Below are 17,872 nucleotides of genomic sequence, written 5' to 3'. Positions count from 1 at the left end.
CTTGCCTCTACCCTCTGTGTCTTAACATGTTTAGGTGACCTTCCTGTTGTAAAAACAGGTTCTTAATCTGTTAACCAGTGAATCGACCTAACTGTGCTATGCGGTGGGCACTGTTGTTAACCCATATTTACAGGGGAGGAAACCGAGGCTCAGAGGCCAGAAAAGCCACCCAGATCACCCCCAAATGGCTGGCGGAGCCTGTGTGTCCCCGCAGGTGGGCTGCAGCATTGGTGTCTGCCACCCCCCGGCCGCCCTCCGTCCTTCACAGTCCGCTCATGCCTTCCTGACCTTCTGACCCCCTTAGATTTTTCAGTGGGTCAACCTGAGATGATAGCGGTGGGGACCGAATCCCCCTGGTCTCGGAAGCAGCCAAATCGGTTGGACCCCTGCCGCCGCCTCCCCTGTCCTGAACCTGTGCTCACTTTATCCTTTGCGCTTGGAACAGTCCAGGTGTTCACGAGGAGCACAGAACAAAGAGGCACCGAGGTGCCCGCTGGCCCCGCCTTTCCCAGCGGCAGGCGATCCCAGACTCGACCTCCCCTTCCCGGTTCCCGTGTGGAACCGACACGCTCATGTTTCACGTTTCCTTAGTTGTCAGGATGCTCGCCGCTCGAGAGCGGGCTTCATCCCTGAAGTCCTTGTGTTCTTCTCGCCTTCGCTTTTCTTCCTCGAGCTCCTTACCTTTCCTGTTTCTCACGTTCATTCAACAAAAATCTGTTACCTGTCCAGACCACGTCAGGCACAGGGGACACAGTGGTGAGCAGTGAGTTTTTAATTTATCGCTCATAGAACACACGGATCTTTTTGTCCAAGGAAGCGTAAATCCCATTTTTGGAAGTGGTGGGTCCAACTTAGATATAGTTCATTATTAAGATCAGTGATGAAAGAGTATCTTTAGATCTCCCTTAGGTAGAGAACTAGAATACGCTCTCTCCTAAAGTCTGACATACCCTTTTCCGCTATATTACGCTTTACTTAAATTAACTTATTTTTTAAAAAAAAATTTAAAGGGAGACGGGCAGCGGGAGAGGGGGAGAGACTCTATTTTTATCTCCCTTAGGTAGAGAACTGGAATACGCTCTCTCCTAAAGTCTTGACATACCCTTTTCCGCTATATTACACTTTACTTAAATTAACTTATTTTTTAAAAAAAAAATTTAAAGGGAGAGGGGCAGCGGGAGAGGAGGAGAGAATCTAGTTTTTTAATGTCTAAAAAAATTTTTTTTAATGTTTATTTATTTTTGAGAGAGAGAAACAGAGTGTGAGTGGGGAGGGACAGAGAGAGAGAGGGAGCCACAGAATCCGAAGCAGGTTCCAGGCTTTGAGCTGTCAGCACAGAGCCTGATGTGGGGCTCAAACTCCCAAACCATGAGCTCAGGACCTGAGCCGTAGCTGGATGCTTAAGTGACTGAGCCACCCAGGCGCCCCTTTAATGTTTGTTTTTGAGAGAGAGAGAGCGCACATGGGGTAAGGGCAGGGACAGAGGGCAACAGAGGATCCCATGCTGACTCTACACTGACAGCAGTGAGCCCAATGAGGGGCTCAAACTCATGAGCTGTGAGATCATGACTTGAGCCAAAGTCGGACGCTTAACTGACTGAGCCACACCCAGGAGCCCCTGGAAGAGAGAGAGAATTCCAAGTAGGTGCCACACTCAGCGAGGAGCCCAGTGCGGGGCTTGATCCCATGACCCTGGGATCACGACCTGAGCTGAAATCAAGAGCCACATGCTCAACCAACTGAGCCACCCAGGGGCCCCTAAATTAACTTTCTGGTTTTTAAAACCTCAGTTAGCCAGCCTTCCAAGTGAACATTTTTTGGAATGAGTTATTTTTCTTAGAGAATTTTAAACGCTATCCCCAAAGGAAGCTCTCAGGCTAGAGATTTCCAGCAAGGAAAAGTGAGCCCAACCTGTCCCTCGGGACAGAACGTACTGCTGCCTTCAGAAGTCATTGAACAAGGTTGCCGGTTTCACTTTCGTTGACACGGCTAATATTATATGCCCCCCTGCCAGGTGCCCCCGTCTCTGGGTCGGCTCTCCAGACTCCCAGTTCTCCCCTGCGGGCGGGCACTGTCCACACAACGTCCGGTTAATCCTCTCTGGGGTCCTGCCACGCGCTGACGGACGCCTGAGTGGGTTAAATAGTTGGGCGCTGGCGGTGTAGCCGGGAGCCCGCCCAGTGGCCCCCGCAGAACGTGCCAGGGAGCGGTAACTGACACCCGCCAGGCCTGCATTTAGTTCTGGACCAAGAGAGACTTTAATAATAGTCCTGACCTTTCCTGGGGGTGGGGGCAGGGACTGGAGGAGGTGGGGGGCACGGGCCGTTGCTCCTTCCATCCTGTGGCTGTATTTCGAATGCACGAAGAGCAGTCCCAACCGGCCTGCGGCCTCCTTGGGTGTCAGATGGCTAAAGGCACCGTTGCCCCGGGGGGTGCTTCCCACTCAGGGGCTCCGTGTCACGAGCCCCAGCTGCTGACGCCGAACCAGCCAGCCAGAGTCTGCATCCGGCAAAATGGTTTTTACCCACCTCGGAGCACATGGGAAACACTGGGTGACACTGGCTCCCTTACACGTCCCGCTGATTGTGCCCCTGCCCATTCTCTGTGTGGCTGCCACTGGTTCTTTCATTTGGTTTTGGTTTTGTGGTGGTTTGTTTGTTTTGTTTTTGTTTTTTTTTGTTCTTGTTTTATCTTAAAACAGTCTGGGAAGATGATTCTGTGCCTCGGACACTTGGGTCTTTAGGTTGCTATGGGCAATTAAATCAGTTGTTGCCCTCAGATCTTCTCGCGTGTGTGTGTGTGTGTGTGTGTGTGTGTGTCTGTGCATGTGTGTGTGTGTGTGTATGTTTTCCTCCTGAAAACTGATCGTACCTGGTTTCGTTTCATACTTGGTCAAGTAGGTGTCTGTCTTTCCAATTTATTTCTAGGCTCCTTGAGACCAGGGGTCATGTTTTCGTTTTTTAATCTTTGGGTGGGGGGGGGGGGAGAAAAAAACCCAAAGAGGATGTTGGATTTTTTAGCCTCACCGGGGTAGGAACTGAGGCTCCACGAATAGCTGTGTGACTTTGCGGTGGGTATTGTAACCCAGCTGAGCCTTGGTTTTCTCATCTGTGCAATGGGCTTGATAGTCTGTGGCTCGTGGGTATGGTACAGGGTTTATGAGTAATCCCAGTGAATGTTCGCGTTCTGGCCCCCCACTGCCTGCACACTCTCTCTCTGAATTACTCTTTAATCAGCACACAGGGCATTGGACACAGCAGACAAGGAGTGTTTGTTCAAGGAAATACTGCGTCCCGCCTTGTCCAGGGCCCGGTGCCTGCTCCTTGGAGATGTGAGCAGAGAGCCCCTGACTTGAGAAATGTATCCTTCTTGTTCCATCTGGAAATGGAGGCCCTTCCTAGTGCAGAGCCCGCTTCCCACCAAGCCTCGCTCCTCATGTTCCAGTGTCTCCGTGGGCCACACCATGGGGGAACGGGGGTGGAGGGGGGGAGCAAGGTGTGATGTACGGAGCAGCATCTTCTCCTGAGAGGTTCAGCGGCACCCACAGTTGAGCGGGGAAGCCTGAGGCTCTGGGGTGAAGTGAGAGTGTGCTTTCAAAGGGAAAGACATTGTTCAGAGCTGGATGCCCCACGCACTTCCTGGATGGGGGCAGAATTTGCATCTTTCCCTTGGCCCTTTGATCTCAGGGATGAGCCCTTAGGCCCCACGCCCTCAGGGAGGCCCACAGGGGTCCGGGTCTGGCCTGCTGGGTAAGCTTCCCGCAGAGCCCCCCTTCGGGGATACACGTCAGCCCTCCTTGGAAGCAGCCCATCTGGCCTGTATCCACCTGGCGGCTTGTGTGTAACCTGCCTGGTGGGCCTTTTTCCAAGGAGAGGAAGGGTTGGAGGCTCATTAGCCCCCAGGGAGTTTGGGAACGCTGCCTGGCTGACTTTCTAGAAAATTCTACAGCTTGATTTATGGAGGCTGGGGACTCCAGTGTTTTAGGTATTCAGCTAAAATTTACTGAGCATCTATTGTGTGCCAGGTAGGAAATTAGATGAAGCAACATAAATACATATGGAGAGTGTAAAAACCAAGCCCACAGCCTCCCACTGTGCTCCCTCCTCCACTGTTCTCAGCCCTGAAACCTGGGTCCAGAGGGACCTTGACCTGGGGCATTAATCAGAAGGCACCGCTTAATTTCCCTTAATTGAGAAATCATTATCATAAGAATAGTAAGTCCTCAGGACCTCCATTCATTCCCTGCCAGACTCCAAAGACTTGGATTCAGATGCATCCAGGTGAGCCCCAGGGAGCTGTTAGCTGGAACAGAAACCATCCAGGTGCTCCTGGGAGGACACATCTGGATAATGAGACCCTGCCTGCCACCTCTGGAACGGCCCTCTTTCTGGTTAAACCCTGTTTCCTTCCACATCCTGGAAAGCCAGCTCCTGTCTCCTGGGCGTTGCAGTTCTGGGAGTTGTGCCATTTCTTGGAATCGCCTGGTACGTTCTCCTGGAATGACTTTCCCCATCCTGACGCCTTGGAAGTCGGGCTCTTCTTAGAGCCGAATGCCCTCTAGTTGACTGTCTTGCCTGTACGCATAGATCTGGTTTTAAAACCCTTCTCTTCTGCCAAGAGTGGGCATAACGGTCGTAGGAGAGTGGCCTCTGGGACACTTTCCTGGTTTGGCCACTGCCTCCGCTGAGGCAAGGTCCTCTGTCTGGGGACGCACACCGCACCTTGTACTGCTGTGACCGCCCCCTGCCTGTCGCGACCCTCTCTCGCAAGGTGCTGCGTCTCGGGTGGGGTTCCTTCCTTCCCTCCCCTCGGTTGATGGGAGCCCCTTTCTGCCAGGATCTCGGCTTGCTTCCTTCGCGATGTCTCCGCCCTCGAGCCGGTGGACGCAATTATTTTTCCAGAGGCAGGAAAAAGTTTCATCTCCGTCCTTGCGACTTTAGGGTTCTCGCGGTCACCCTTTGCCGAAGCCGGCGGAAGGGACTTGATCCTCAGGTGGCGGGGACTCGTGTCTGTTTCGCCAACATCTGTATTCCCAGGGCCTGGAACGATGTCACTTGTGTATCAGGTGTTCAGTCAGTACTTGACGGAGGAAGGAAGATATTGGCCACACGAATGGATTTTACGCTTATGGAGTTAGATTCACAGAAACAGAGTGTTAGTGGTGAATGAGATAATAAAGACTCCCCACTGTCTGATTGGCCTTTAACACTTTGCCTTTCCGAGAGGACAGTGCTCTCGGCGAGTGATGGACTTTGGCCTGGATTTTCCCTCTTCAGCTCCAGTGTGCTTGCACTCATATTTTTAGGATTGATGGAAAGTGAGAACCTTCCAGGGTGACGAGCTGTTTGCACAAGTCTTGCGCTCGGCTTGTGGCTGCTTTATGATGTCACAGAAGAAGTAAGGGTCTGTGCCAGAGTCTGGAGAAGAAACACAGTCAATCACTAAGGAGAAAGATGCAGTTAATTTTTGCTTTTTTTTTTTTTTTTTTGAGTGATGTTTTGTGGGCATGTTTCTGCCCTTCTCCCCCAACTAACTGTCTTCTATTAAGTACAAATAGAGACGGTACCCCTGAGTCTGTACTTCTTTTTTTTCCCTCTAATGTGTAGCTGAGGTCCTTCCCGGAGAGGAAAATTCTTTTCCCGTGTCGTATTTGCTTCACGGTGCTGAACACAACCGCCTTCGCAGACCCGAGAGAAGCTTCGGTGCCATCTAGATGCTCCCTTGCAACAACACGCGACAACACGGCAGGACACAGTCCAAGAAAGAAGGAAAATTTCCACTCTAGCTGGGTCGTGTTCACCCAGCATCAGATTCCAGCTCTTGAATTTCAATGAGCAGAATCCCTGAGGGAAGTGAGGGGCTTTCCTTTTTAGGGGAGACTGAGTGGGGGGATAGGATTATTTGACCGTTCTCTAAAACACATAGATTAAACAAATGAATCTCAGCGGAATCAAAGTCCAGTGATAGCGGTTAATCATTATCTTCACTTTTTTTTTTTTTTTTTTTTTGCTCTTTTGCTTTGGTCGTAGTGCTGTCTGGCCACCAGAATATCTGCATTTCATTCTAGGATCTGCCCTGGACTTTGTGACGTACCCTTCCCTCTGAGTATTGCAGTGCTCTGGGCTGTCACGTGGCCCCGGAGGGAAGAAGGAGGAATTTGTTGGGACGCCTGGGTGGCGCAGTCGGTTAAGCGTCCCACTCTTGTTCAGGTCGTGATCGCACAGTTCGTGGGTTCGAGCTCTGCATCAGGCTCTGTGCTGACAGTGCGGAGCCTGCTTGGGATTTTCTCTCTGCCCCTCCCCTGCTTGTGTGCTGTCTCTGTCTCTTGTCTCTCTCTCTCAAAATAAAAAAACTTAAAACTGAAAAAAAAACAAGGAGGAGGAATTTGTCCGGATGGGGAGACAGAGCCCAGCCTCCCTCCCTGAAAGTCACTGCTGGCACCATTCTGGGCCACTTGTAGGCCTGGCCACACTCTGGGGACACGTGGGAAGTGGGCACAGCTGTGAGTGATCATGGGCTTACCCTATTTCTTACAGGTTCTGTCCATTCAGCCTCCACTTAGGGTTGAGCATCGCCCAAGCCATCATAAGATGGACACCTTACCATAAGATGAATATTGGCGGGTCGGGACAGCTACCTGCCGCGTGGTCCCCAGGACTGGAGTGGACGAAGCATATGTATCTGTACCAAAAGCCGATGTTTGTTAGGAAGTGGGATCCGTGTTCAAGTGCAACTTCTGAGATGAGCAGCCTGGTCCTGGACCTTCCCAAACCAGTCTTCCTGGGGCTGCCTGATGAGTCACCCGAGAAGCCAGCCCCAGGGTGTCCGCGTCTCTGGGGCCTGGGGATTTCCCGAATCTTGTTTTGCCTCGTGGCTAGGTCCTGACACCCATCTCTTAGGTGGAATAGCTCTCTTCCGGACGTGACGCTTGACTTCTCTGCACGGCTAAACCCCTGTCCGCACTGGTCACCGTGGGCCACATTCCACATTGGCCCCCAGGAGCCCGCCCCTGTGCTGGCCAGCAGGGGTGACGTGTGCATCCTTTTTTCGGCCCTGGTAGTGGAGAAAGCTGCCTGTGAGTGGGGATGGCGGCGTGGGGGGAGGGTGGCTTTGGCCCGAGCACCTCCGGGAGCGTGACCATCAGGGCAGGCTGGCCTGGCCGAAGGCACCATTGTCCGAACAAGCACCCTGACCTTTCTGAAAGAAAACAGATTGGACTTCTCCTGTGAGCTTTTGCGCCAGCAGCCGTGGGACCTTGACCCCACTGAACATGAGGGTATTTGTCTCACTGTGAAATCGGCATTATTGTCCCTGTTGTTATTTTGAGGATTAGTCATCAGCGATGTGAAGCGTAGGGGCACATGATACGTACTTGGTAACTGCAGTCACGGGTGGTTATTGCCACTGCGTGTGGACACCCAGGTCAGAGGTCAGGCTCCCGGTGAGGCCACCAGGTCACCGTGTGGCACATTGGATTTCCACTCCTTTGGGTCTCACTTTGCTGAACCATGCAGGATGATTCACCGGGAAGCCACACCTCGAATACTATGAAGGAAAGGGAACCGAGTCTGCACTGAGACAGGCTGAACGTGCAAATAGCAGATACCAACCTGCGTCGTGTATTTCTAGTGTTTTCCTTCGAGCTTTTTTTTTTAAGTTTGTTTATTTTGTTAAAAAAATTTTTTTTTTAATGTTGGCTTATTTTTGACAGAGCATGAGCGGGGGAGGGGCAGAGAGAGGGAGAGAGACACAGAATCCGAAGCAGGCTCCAGGCTCCGAGCTCTCAGCACAGAGCCCCGACGTAGGACTTGAACCCACGGACTGTGAGATCATGACCTGAGCCGAAGTCGGTCACTCAACTGATTGAGCCACCCAGGAGCCCCTATTTATTTATTTTGAAAGAGAGCATAAGAAGGGGAGGGGCAGAGAGAGAATCCCAAGAATGTTCCGTGCTGTCAGTGCAGAGCCCAACATGGGGCTCGAACTCATGAACTGTGAGATCACGACCTGAGCTGAAATCAAGAGTCTGGACACTCAACCAACTGAGCCACCCAGGTGCCCCTGCCTTCCAAGTTTTGAAAGAGCCCATGAACTTGAACACGTTTGCCTCCTAGACTGTCTTTTGAGTACTTCCTCGCCGGCTGTGTGTGCAGGCAGGACGGGCTGATAAATCTGGGAGTCACTCAGTCGCTGACTGGTTGTCAAGGCGGTTTCTGGCGTCAGGGTTTTGGAATTGTGGGAATCCTCCCTCTTTCCATGCGGGACATAGGATTTCACCAGCTCCTTCCTGAAATACTGATTTTCCTCCATCCATTGTTAACCTGGCTACATGCAGGGAAGGGGAGGGTGAGGGCATCTGGGCAGCCCTGGGCGGGTCAGCATCCTGGGAACCTTGGACGGTGTCTCCCCTTGAGTCGGGACCAAAAGGAGCCTGAATGCATCAGACCAGGGTGGAGATGGGACCGGGGCTCCCTGCCAGTCTGGCAGCACAGGAAAAGCACTTCTCTAGACAGAATGTGTGTATCTACACACAGCTTTAAGGAAAACAGGTTACATGTTTCATGAAAGCAGGGAATCGGTGATCTACGTGGGTTTTCTTGTCTGTGGAGCTATCTGCTGGGGCCCTGCATCTGTGACTTGCTCTGGGAAGCTCTGGGAGGGCTCAGGATGCAGTTCTAAATTAGCAGAAGAGAACGCCAGAGCTTCTCACGGAAGGAGAGAGGTGACCAAATAGCCAGCAGCCTCCCTGAGGGAACAGTCCTGCATTTGGAGTAGGGGAAAGAAAGGCACCCCAAGACAAGTAGAGAAGGTGTCACCTGTAAATGAAAAGGAACACGTTGGTTCAGCCTCAGCACATGGAGAGGACTGTTTCAATTTCAACCTTGTCCGAGCGGATCGGACCCAGTCTCGTGTCACTGGATGCCCCTGAACGTGCTCTGGGGCTGGCAGTGGCATTGTGGGCTTGGGAGGCCACGTATATCTGCTGAGTGCTGCCCCAGAACCCAGCAGCAGGAAGTGTAGGAGGTGCACATGTGGAGTTGAAGTGAAACACACCCCCACACATTTTTCCTGCTGGTGAATTAATCAGCTTGTTGATAGGTATTTTCTCAATTTATTGGCACTGACAGTGGCGGTTGTCGTTGTCTATGGGAGGTGGGTGGAGAGGAGAGTACCATTTCCCACAAAGGCTGGAAAGCGAAGTTTCTCTTGTACATGCTGAAAGGTCAGGAGACGTGAGTGTGGCTGAAGCTATATATATGTAGTTCTGTGTATATGCTGGACGTAATTCTAGGGTTTTTATTTCCTGCTTCAAATCCCGCCTGCCTGTAGTAACCACCGAAATAAAGTATTGATTCAATTTTTTTTAAACGACTCGATATAGAAATGGCATTTATGTTTGTATTTGGAGATATGTTTAGGTGATCTGCTTTTAGGGTTTCTGAATATCTGTAACTATCATGAATATGAACAGAGGTATACTCTTAACAGTGTAATACCTGATTTTCTTATTCTTACTTATGTCCAACTGTACCTATTAAAAATTAAGTACTTGTGGGGCATTTGGGAGGCTCAGTCAGTTAAGCATCTGATTTTTGATTTCGGCTCAGGTCCTGATCTCACGGTTTGTGGGATCGAGCCCTGCATCCGGCCCTGCTCTGACAATAGGAGCCTGCTTGGGATTCTCTCTCTCCCTCTTTCTACCCCTCCCCCACTCGTGCTCTTTCTCTCTCAAAGAAACGTTTCAAAAAAGAATTAAATACCTGTGAGTGGAATCTGTGAGGATAGAGATTCATTGGTGTGCCAAAGGCATTTCGGTAGAATGCCGACTTCAGTAGAATTAAAACCTGCACAAGGTTTTAATTGCTCAGAGGGCAACAAAAACGGCTTGCCCAGTGAACATGGCTTAGGTTTAAAACGCCTTCGCAGGCTGGACCTTTAGTTCCCGTCCAGATAGAAGCGTGTAAGAACTTTGGCCTTTACATATGTGTTCGGGATTTTTCAGCTACAGCAGTGGGAAGAAATCTTCCCCTTACCTCTGCTCTGACTCAGCACTTTCCAGAAGGGTGGGTTCCCCGCGCCCCCCGCCCCCCCCCCCCCCAGGCAAGCAATTCTCTGACACCAGCTACGTGTGTCCATACTGGGTTCAGTCATTTACTAGAGCGTCCACCGGACTCAGGCAAACGGCTTACTAATTAGGTTACTAGTTTGTTATAAAGGATACAGCTCAGGAACAGTCTGTTGGAAGAGGTGAGTAGAGCAAGGTATGGGGAAGGGGTTCGGGGCTCCCGTGCTGGGCACGCTACCCCCCAGGCTCCTCCATATGTGCACCAACCTGGGAGCTCTCCAAAACCTATGGGGTTGGGAGTTTTGATAGGGGTGCTTCACCACATACGCACAATTGATTACATCATTGGCCACCGGTGATGAGCTCAGCGTCCAGCCCCTATGTCCTCCCCCCACCCCACCCCCCGAGGGCACAGAACGGGACTGGACCCTTCCAAACCTATAGCCCTGTGATGATCGTGATTGGCTCCCTTGGCAGCCAGCCCCCAGCCCGTGGTTACCTGGTGGCTTTCCAAAAAGCACCTCATTAACATAAACTCAGGTGTGGTTGGAAGGGGCTCCTCATGAGTAACAAAAGGTGATGTTTTATAAAAGAGGATCCTTTCACCTTTATGAAAGCCCTGGGGCTATCTCAGGAACCACTACGATGACAACAACAACAATAACAACAAAGACCAGACATCAGAACAAAAGATGCCCCCATTGCTTTTATGGTTTAGAAAATTATAAGGATCTCAGGAGCCCAGTGCCAGGATCCCCAAGATCTCTGTTTCCTCTTCTGTCACAGCCTCACAAGTACCATTGATTTTCTTTTTCTTCCTTTTACTTAAAATCACTTATCACTCTTTAGGGATTTAGCATCTTAAGCAAGCCTGCCCCGCCCTGCCTCACTTACCAGCCCACCTTCTAGACGAAGATGGGAGGAAACAGACAGACATTGCATGTTAACAGGTGCTCACGTGGGTCCGGGAAGAACGGACAGTATACACGTGTATCTTGAACACCCCGGGCACGTAGCGTTTCTTTAAGGTGCCAGTGAATGCAGTGAAGCGGATTCAATGAATGTCCTGTTTCCTAGCCAGTGAAGGAGGCCACTAGATGGCGCTGTGGACCCAACAGGGCGTACAGGGAGGCTCCTGGGGCTAGAAGGCCGAGCCTCGCCTGTAGCTGGCGCTCTCCTCTGTGCCCACAGTCAGCTGGTGAGCGCCTGGCCGCCTCCTGGTTGGCTTACGGAGGACGTGTGCCCCGAATTATCTATGAGCCAAACACAAATTTGGTTCACCGACTTTGTATCTGTTTTAGAAGGAAAGCTTCCTCCGGGTGCTGATTGATGGCAGTGAGGCCAGGCACGCATGTGGGCTTGAGATCAGATGAGCTGTTCAGATATTTGGGACAAAAGTCAGTGTCCAGTTTGGGACTGGGTTATTTGCGGAAGCAAAGCGTCTATTAATAAGTTGATTTACAACCGTGTTGTCTGACCTGTATTTGTGCAGTAAATACATCCTCCTGAATCCGCGTGACGTGAGATGGAGTGTGTAAAATTGTTTTACCTTCCCCTTCATGTGCCTTCCAGGGGCGGTGCGGTCTCATGGAAAGTATTTTGGCATCAAGTTTGCACCAAATAGATACTTAATCTTAGCACTCATTTCCAGAAGCATCTGTCTTGTGCTCGCCCTATGTGTTTGCTTCTCTGCAGAAGGGCTTTCACGGGGCGGGTGGTTGATCTCTGTGGTGGGTTCATGTAGGGACCACAGGGACAGGGAAGGCGGGTAGCCATCCCGCACGACACGGGACGTGCTCACAGAATGTGAGCCATTCCGAGCATTTTTGCGAGAACTGAGTGTCACGTCAGTAATGCCTTAGTGGATTCCTATACCGTAGTTCAGTAAGTTTTCAGGGAACATGATGGCGAGTGTCTTCCTTCAAATCAATACTTTGTGACCCCTGCTTGGAAGATTCCATTGTTAGCCTGCGCTAGATTTAACAGAGTGTAGGTAAAATCCCAGAACCCTAAGTGAGTCTGTTGTCTGGACAGGTGAAATGCTAATTGAGCAACAGGAATTTTAAAGTTTGTCCTGGGCTAGCATATTTTAGATTCTTTAAAAGGTTTGGTTTTGGGGCGCTGGGGTGGCTCAGTCAGTGAAGCGTCCAACTCTTGATTTTAGCTCAGGTCAGGATCTTAACGGTTTGTGAGATTGAGCCCCAAGTTGGGCTCTGTGCTCACTGCGTGGAGCCTGCTTGGGATTCATTCTCTCTCTCTCTCTCTCTCTCTCTCTCTCTGCCCCTCCCCCAATTGTTAGCCTGCTCTCGCTCTCTTTCTTTCTCTCATAGTGAATAGACATTAAAAAACAACAAAAAAAAGAACTCTAACAGTGAGCCTCTCTTTCTGCCTGACTCCTCAGGGGGGACGGAAGTGACCGTGGTGGCCACTGTATTCTGCTGGGTCTGCTGGTTGGGGGCACATGTGACTGACAGCCAGGTGACACCCCAGCGGCCCATGATGACCCTCCCCCAGGCTGCCCATGGCATCCAGCCTCTCCCTCCCCTCCCCTCCCCCCCGCCCCCCACCCCCAGGCATTCCCAAAGGCTGGATGGATAGCTTCTGTGAGCTCTGTGTTTCACCCCATATTGATTCTTAAATGGTTGTTAAGAGAGAAATACTGAGTTGTTTGTAAGATGAGTTAGGGCGGCCTAGGCTTAATCGTGTTCCAGAGCTCAATCGGGCAACTATTACATGGAAGCTAAATGTGAGTGCAGGATGCATTCTAGAACCTTCCTGAAGCCCCGGACTCGTGAGCCCTAGTGTGACTTGTACCTTTTCTGAGAAGGCGGATACTGTGAGGTCTCAGTAAATACTCAAGTGGCTGGCTCTCTTCGGGCAGCCGTCTGTTGGTTTTGTGCTTGCCGAGTTCTGCTTCCTCAGTTTACAGATGTGGCCTCCGGACAAGGGACGAGGGAACAAGGCTGTGTGCGTACCTCTCCCTCCCGGGGTCTGGATTTTCCCACTCCTCCCACGTAGCTGCCTGCCCTCTGAACCCTAAGCAAGAGCTCTGCCTGCTGACTCTGGCGTTCTCCTTTGTGATAGATTACTTATTGATTACACGGCAGTCATGAATTACTAATTCAGCCCTGTTGTCCTTCTGATATCTGGCCGCGGGATTAATATTTGACCGTGCACAGGCCAAGCGCTGGCAGCGTCTCCTGCCTTCCTGCACGGGCCCTGGGGACGCGAGGCCCCGCTCCCAAGTTTCTGGTCGGGATTTCGGTCCGTGTCCGCTCTGCTCAGACAGCTCTCGGTGTTCTCAGTTCCAGCAGCGAAACCGCATTCCTGCTGTTTCAGAAGCATCCGATGCTCTCCCGTCAGTCCGTGTGTCCATCCTGCTCAGGGCCCAGTGTGATCCATCTAAAGCCTGCTGTGTATAATCACCCTGTCCAGGCCTTCCCCAGACCCCTCTCCCTGGCACCATTGCCTGCAAGGTACAGAACGCGGTGGGGGATGTCTGTGACCTTTCTTTCTGCTTCTACCTAAATCTTCCCAAAAGTGCTCTCCTCCCCACCCTCCGCTTGCAACCACAGGGTTCCCGCGTTCTCTGCCCCTTTGGCCCGCGTGCCTTCCTTTTTTCTCGCTGTCTTGCTTTGCTCCGTTTCTTGTGCCCTTTTGCCTAATGAGATGGAGAAGCTGAAGCAAAGGGACCCGAGATGTTTACACAAGGACTGGACAGGCAGGGAGGGCAGATCCCAGAAAGGTCTGTGAGCTCATGCAATGAGCGCACACCTGGTGAGGCCAGCCTGGTAGCTGCAGAAAGTGTTTTCAGGTCGAAGGTCCGCCTCTTGGCACCGGCGTGCCCCTGGGCAAGGTCCTTGCTTCCCCCGGGGTCTGTTCCTCAGCCGTGGGACCGGGTGGCAGTCACGGCGTCTGTGATGGCACAGGCAATAGATGAGATGGATCTGTGCCCAGCTCTGCCGCAGGGCGGGGTGATGACCAGCCTCCTGCCCTCACCCACCCCCGCGGACCCCGGGTTGGGTTGTAGAGGCTGAGAAACAGAAAGCCGGGCCTGGTGCCGTGGGCGGGGGGCCCGTAGGTGGTGGGCTGGGGCGGCGGGTTCACAGGGGCCTTCCTGTCGGGGGAGCTTGTGGTCCCGGCTTGGCGAGGGTGTTGCTGTCTTGGGCCCTCAGCCCCTCAGGCTGAGCAGGTGTCGCTTATGGGACCAAGTGGGCCTGTGAGTTAGGGGGACTCGCGGAGTGCCCCAGTGGGCGAGCGCCTTCACACGTGCCACGTTCGAAGTGACCGAGCGGAAAAAGCAGAGAAGGGGGGCTGTGCTGTCAGTTTCCAGCGGGTTACAAACAGGAGAAGCTAACTCGGTAGCCCCAGCCCGCGATGACCGGGGATGCAGGATGCTTTATGGAGCTTGCGGCCGGAGTACGGCCGGGCCGTATCAGGAACGTGCACTGAGTCACGCTGGGCTGCTCGGAGCCTGGCCTGTATCCCCAGGTTTCTGTCTCTGCCTCCCGCCCTGGGCGCTCCCACATCTCTGGGCGTGCTGGGTTATCCCCTCATCGTGTGCAGTCAGGGTTCTTCAGAGAAACAGAACCATTAACATGTGCATTTATACGTGTATGGGGAGGGGGGTGCAGGTTAAGGAGTTGGCTCCCACGATTGTGTAGTTGGACGTCCAGAATCTGCGGGGTCAACCGGGAGGCTGGGGGCCCAGAGAGGAGTTGCAGTTCGAGTCCGGAGGCAGAATTCTTCCCTCCTTGGGGGACTATGGTCTTTTTCTCTTCAGGACCTTCACCTGATTGGATGAGGCCCACCCACATTATGGAGGGCAATCTGCTTTGCTCAGAGGCTACTGACTTAAATGGTAATCTCATCTAAAAAATACCTGCACGGAAACATCTAGAATCAAGTGTGACCAAATACCGGCGACCGAGCCAAGTTGACACGAAGAATTTCCCATCAAAGTCTCTTTGTGTGCCTCTGCTATTTTCTGACCTTCTGTCTGGCATTCCCTGTGCTTCTCTTTCTCTGCGTCTGCCTCGGGCCTTCTGTGAGGACAGGCTTCCTCAGGCTCCCAGGCCAGTCGAGGGCACCTGGAGGTCTGCAGGTGCATGATTGATCCGCAGCCACCCGTGAGCCCGTCTGCGTGGCTTGGGCCCTCCTGGAGCTCTTAGCTGGCCCAGGCTGCTGTCTGTGCTGGGTGCTGTTCTGTTCCTGTGTCTCTCTTTTACTGCTAGAATTTCAGGGAAGGGAGAAGGCCTGACTTGCCTAAGTAGAGCTCGATGTCCACCTGTGGTCTGGCCACCTGAGGCTGCGCAGCTGTGACTGCGTGTGGCCCGTCCACCCCAAAGGGGGTGTGAGCTAGGCAGGTGCTCCGAAGGGTGTGTGCAGCCGCTGGGAATGCGGCTGGACCGTAGTTACCAAGTAGCTTCTGGAATGTCAGCAAACATCAGTAGATGGAACACGTACGATTCCTTACGGGATGTATATCCTCAGTTATGCTCCTCTGCCTTCACCTAATAGTTTAAAATATTGTGAGTTTTGAAACCTAAGCCCTAAGATGCCCGTGTGGCCGTGGCCCCTCACTGCTGCTAAAGTTTTGTCTTGTTCTGTTCTGTTTTTTTTTTTTTTTTTTTTCTCCCCCGCTTTTGCCTTTAACGCCCAGAGGATGACGTAGACCTGGAAGCCCTGGTGAACGATGTGAGCGCGTCCCTGGAGAGTCTGTACCCGGCCTGTAGCATGCAGTCAGAGACGGTGCCCCTGCTCCAGAATGGCCAGCACGCCCGCAGCCAGCCGCCACCCTCAGGAACAAGGTCCCTCCAGCCGCAGGCGTCCCCGCGACTGCAGGTGCAGCGCTCACAGCCTGTGCACATCCTCGCTGTCAGGTGGGCCCCGGGGCCTGGAGGGCCTCGTCTCCGAGAGCAAGGGAGGGCCGTCGCACGGACATGATAGCGCCCCCTGCTGCGTAGACACGTTCCTTGTCTCTGTGCAGCCCGGGCTCAGAGTGGGGTGGGGTGGGGGGACCTGGGGCAGTGGTGTCCCCTGGGGCTGTCAGACATGTGCTACCTCAGACCCGTGGACGCATTCCATTTGTATTCCTGGAAATACCAGGGCTGGGGGGAGGGGCTCGTGGGAAGCGGGGTGGGGGGTTGGGCTTCCTTGGAGGCGGCAGATCTTAGATTTGGGTGTTGAAGGGTGAGTGGGAGTCGGTGGGCGGCGGGCGGGGAGAAGAGATTTCGTGAGCAGAAGAGAGGTTTCTCGTTGTCCTAAGGGGTAAAACTTCCTCCCTTTTTGTATGGCCGCACGACACGGCATTGCGTGTTCTGCGTTTTCCTCACTGAGCCGTCCGTTGATGGCCAACGTGGACAGCACGCTAAGTGAATGAGCCTGTCACAGAAGGACGGTGCCACACGGTTGCACTCACGTGTCGCCTCTAAGGTGGCCGAACTTCTAGATGCAGAGGGTAGGAGTGCTGGATGCCAGGGCCACGGGGAGGGAATCAGGAGATACGGGACTGAGCGTTCAGAGTGTTGGTTTTACAAGACGAGTCAGTCCTAGGACGTCCTGCGGCACGGAGCCCACGCGTGACGGTGCTGCTGTGCAAGGAGGGAAGAGCTTCCGCAGTAGCGATAAAGGCGGAGGGAGCGGTTGCAGGCTGTGGGTGATGACAAGCCGGACTGGCGACAGATCGCGTGTGTACTTACGACACACCCAGTCGTTCACGTTAAACACGTACAGCGTTTTGCGTGTCTGTCACGCCTCCACGGGGTGCTTTGCACACAAGATGATCCCGACAGGTGCGGGCCAGATCCCGAAGGCGTCTCTGAGCCCTTCAAGGGGAGAGACGGGGAAAGGATTTGAACAGGCCAGCGAGGAGATGGGGTTGCGGTTCTGGCAGATAATTCTGGCAGCCTGGTGTCGGGGTGGTGGGCTAGACCACGGCTGATTTGGAGGCTGTTTCGAGGACCAGCCTAGAGACGGTGGTGTCCTGACCCCGATGAAGAGGGGGATGGATGGGAGTTGTCACACCCGGATTTGGGCGGGGGAGGGGCAGAGCACTGAGGGTGTCTCTACCCCATCTCCGGGGCCCGGGAGGTGGGTGGACTGGTGTGGCCGCCGCCCGGTCGCTGTTGGCTCTGGAGGTTTTCAGGTGACAGTGGAGGGATGGGAGCGGGCGAGGGACCGAGGCCAGCCTCCCTGCCTCCCTGCACTTTCTAGTGCAAGGCTGTGCGGGGCCCTCCATCTTGGGCCCCGGTCAGGCTGGGGTTCTTCGGGCTGGTGGTTCCTCAGCACTGCATCTCCTGGGGATCTTGCTTCCTTTCCTTGGGATGGGGATAGGGCAAGGTGGTCCTCTCTGCTTTCAGAAACTTCTGTGAGGCTCTTTCTGGTCTGACATCCCAGGTCTTCTGCAGCTGGGTAGCCCTCTTGCCAAGGTAGCCTGTTGTGTCTTGGGGAGCTCAGAGCTATCTGCGGGGGGGTGGGTGTAGCAGCTCTGCGGCTGCGGTTGGCCGCCTCTCGGCTTCCTGCCTTTCCTCCCCTCCGTCGTCCCGGTGTTTATACCTGCCTGTGCTTTCTTGAGCATCAGTCCTGTTCTCTTGGCCCTGTGGAGCTCAGTCTGGAGGGAGACTTTTCTCCATGTGGCTGGGGTCTGGGGTCTCTCAGTCACCCATCCCTGGAAGGGTGGGAGGCCCCTGGGAAGACAAGGTCGCAGCCCCAACAGTGACGGTGCCCAGAGCTGAGTCAGGGCAGAGGATGGCACAGGCAGACCTGGGCCTGTTGGTTGCCCGGGGCCCTTGAGCTAAAGTTTGG

General features: G+C 53.3%; 1 protein-coding gene across 8 annotated transcripts in view; it reads left to right on the top strand.

Annotated features, from left to right (window-relative positions):
- The window catches only part of GRB10 (growth factor receptor bound protein 10), a 191,161-nt gene that overhangs the window by 111,038 nt on the left and 62,251 nt on the right, over nt 1-17,872 (top strand). For 5 of the 8 annotated variants that reach the window (XM_042914000.1, XM_042913974.1, XM_042913990.1 and 2 more), the window contains one exon: nt 15,729-15,948. In XM_042914000.1, the coding sequence (XP_042769934.1) occupies nt 15,729-15,948 (220 nt within the window). Of the gene's footprint in view, nt 1-12,869; nt 13,034-14,869; nt 14,928-15,728; nt 15,949-17,872 lie in introns of those variants that run through there. The other 3 variants (XM_042914026.1, XM_042914007.1, XM_042914033.1) reach the window with 3 other exon arrangements.

This window comes from Panthera leo, chromosome A2, assembly GCF_018350215.1.
Source record: "Panthera leo isolate Ple1 chromosome A2, P.leo_Ple1_pat1.1, whole genome shotgun sequence".
In the NCBI taxonomy this organism is placed as follows: domain Eukaryota; kingdom Metazoa; phylum Chordata; class Mammalia; order Carnivora; family Felidae; genus Panthera; species Panthera leo.
This window is presented reverse-complemented; position numbering and strand designations above follow the sequence as displayed.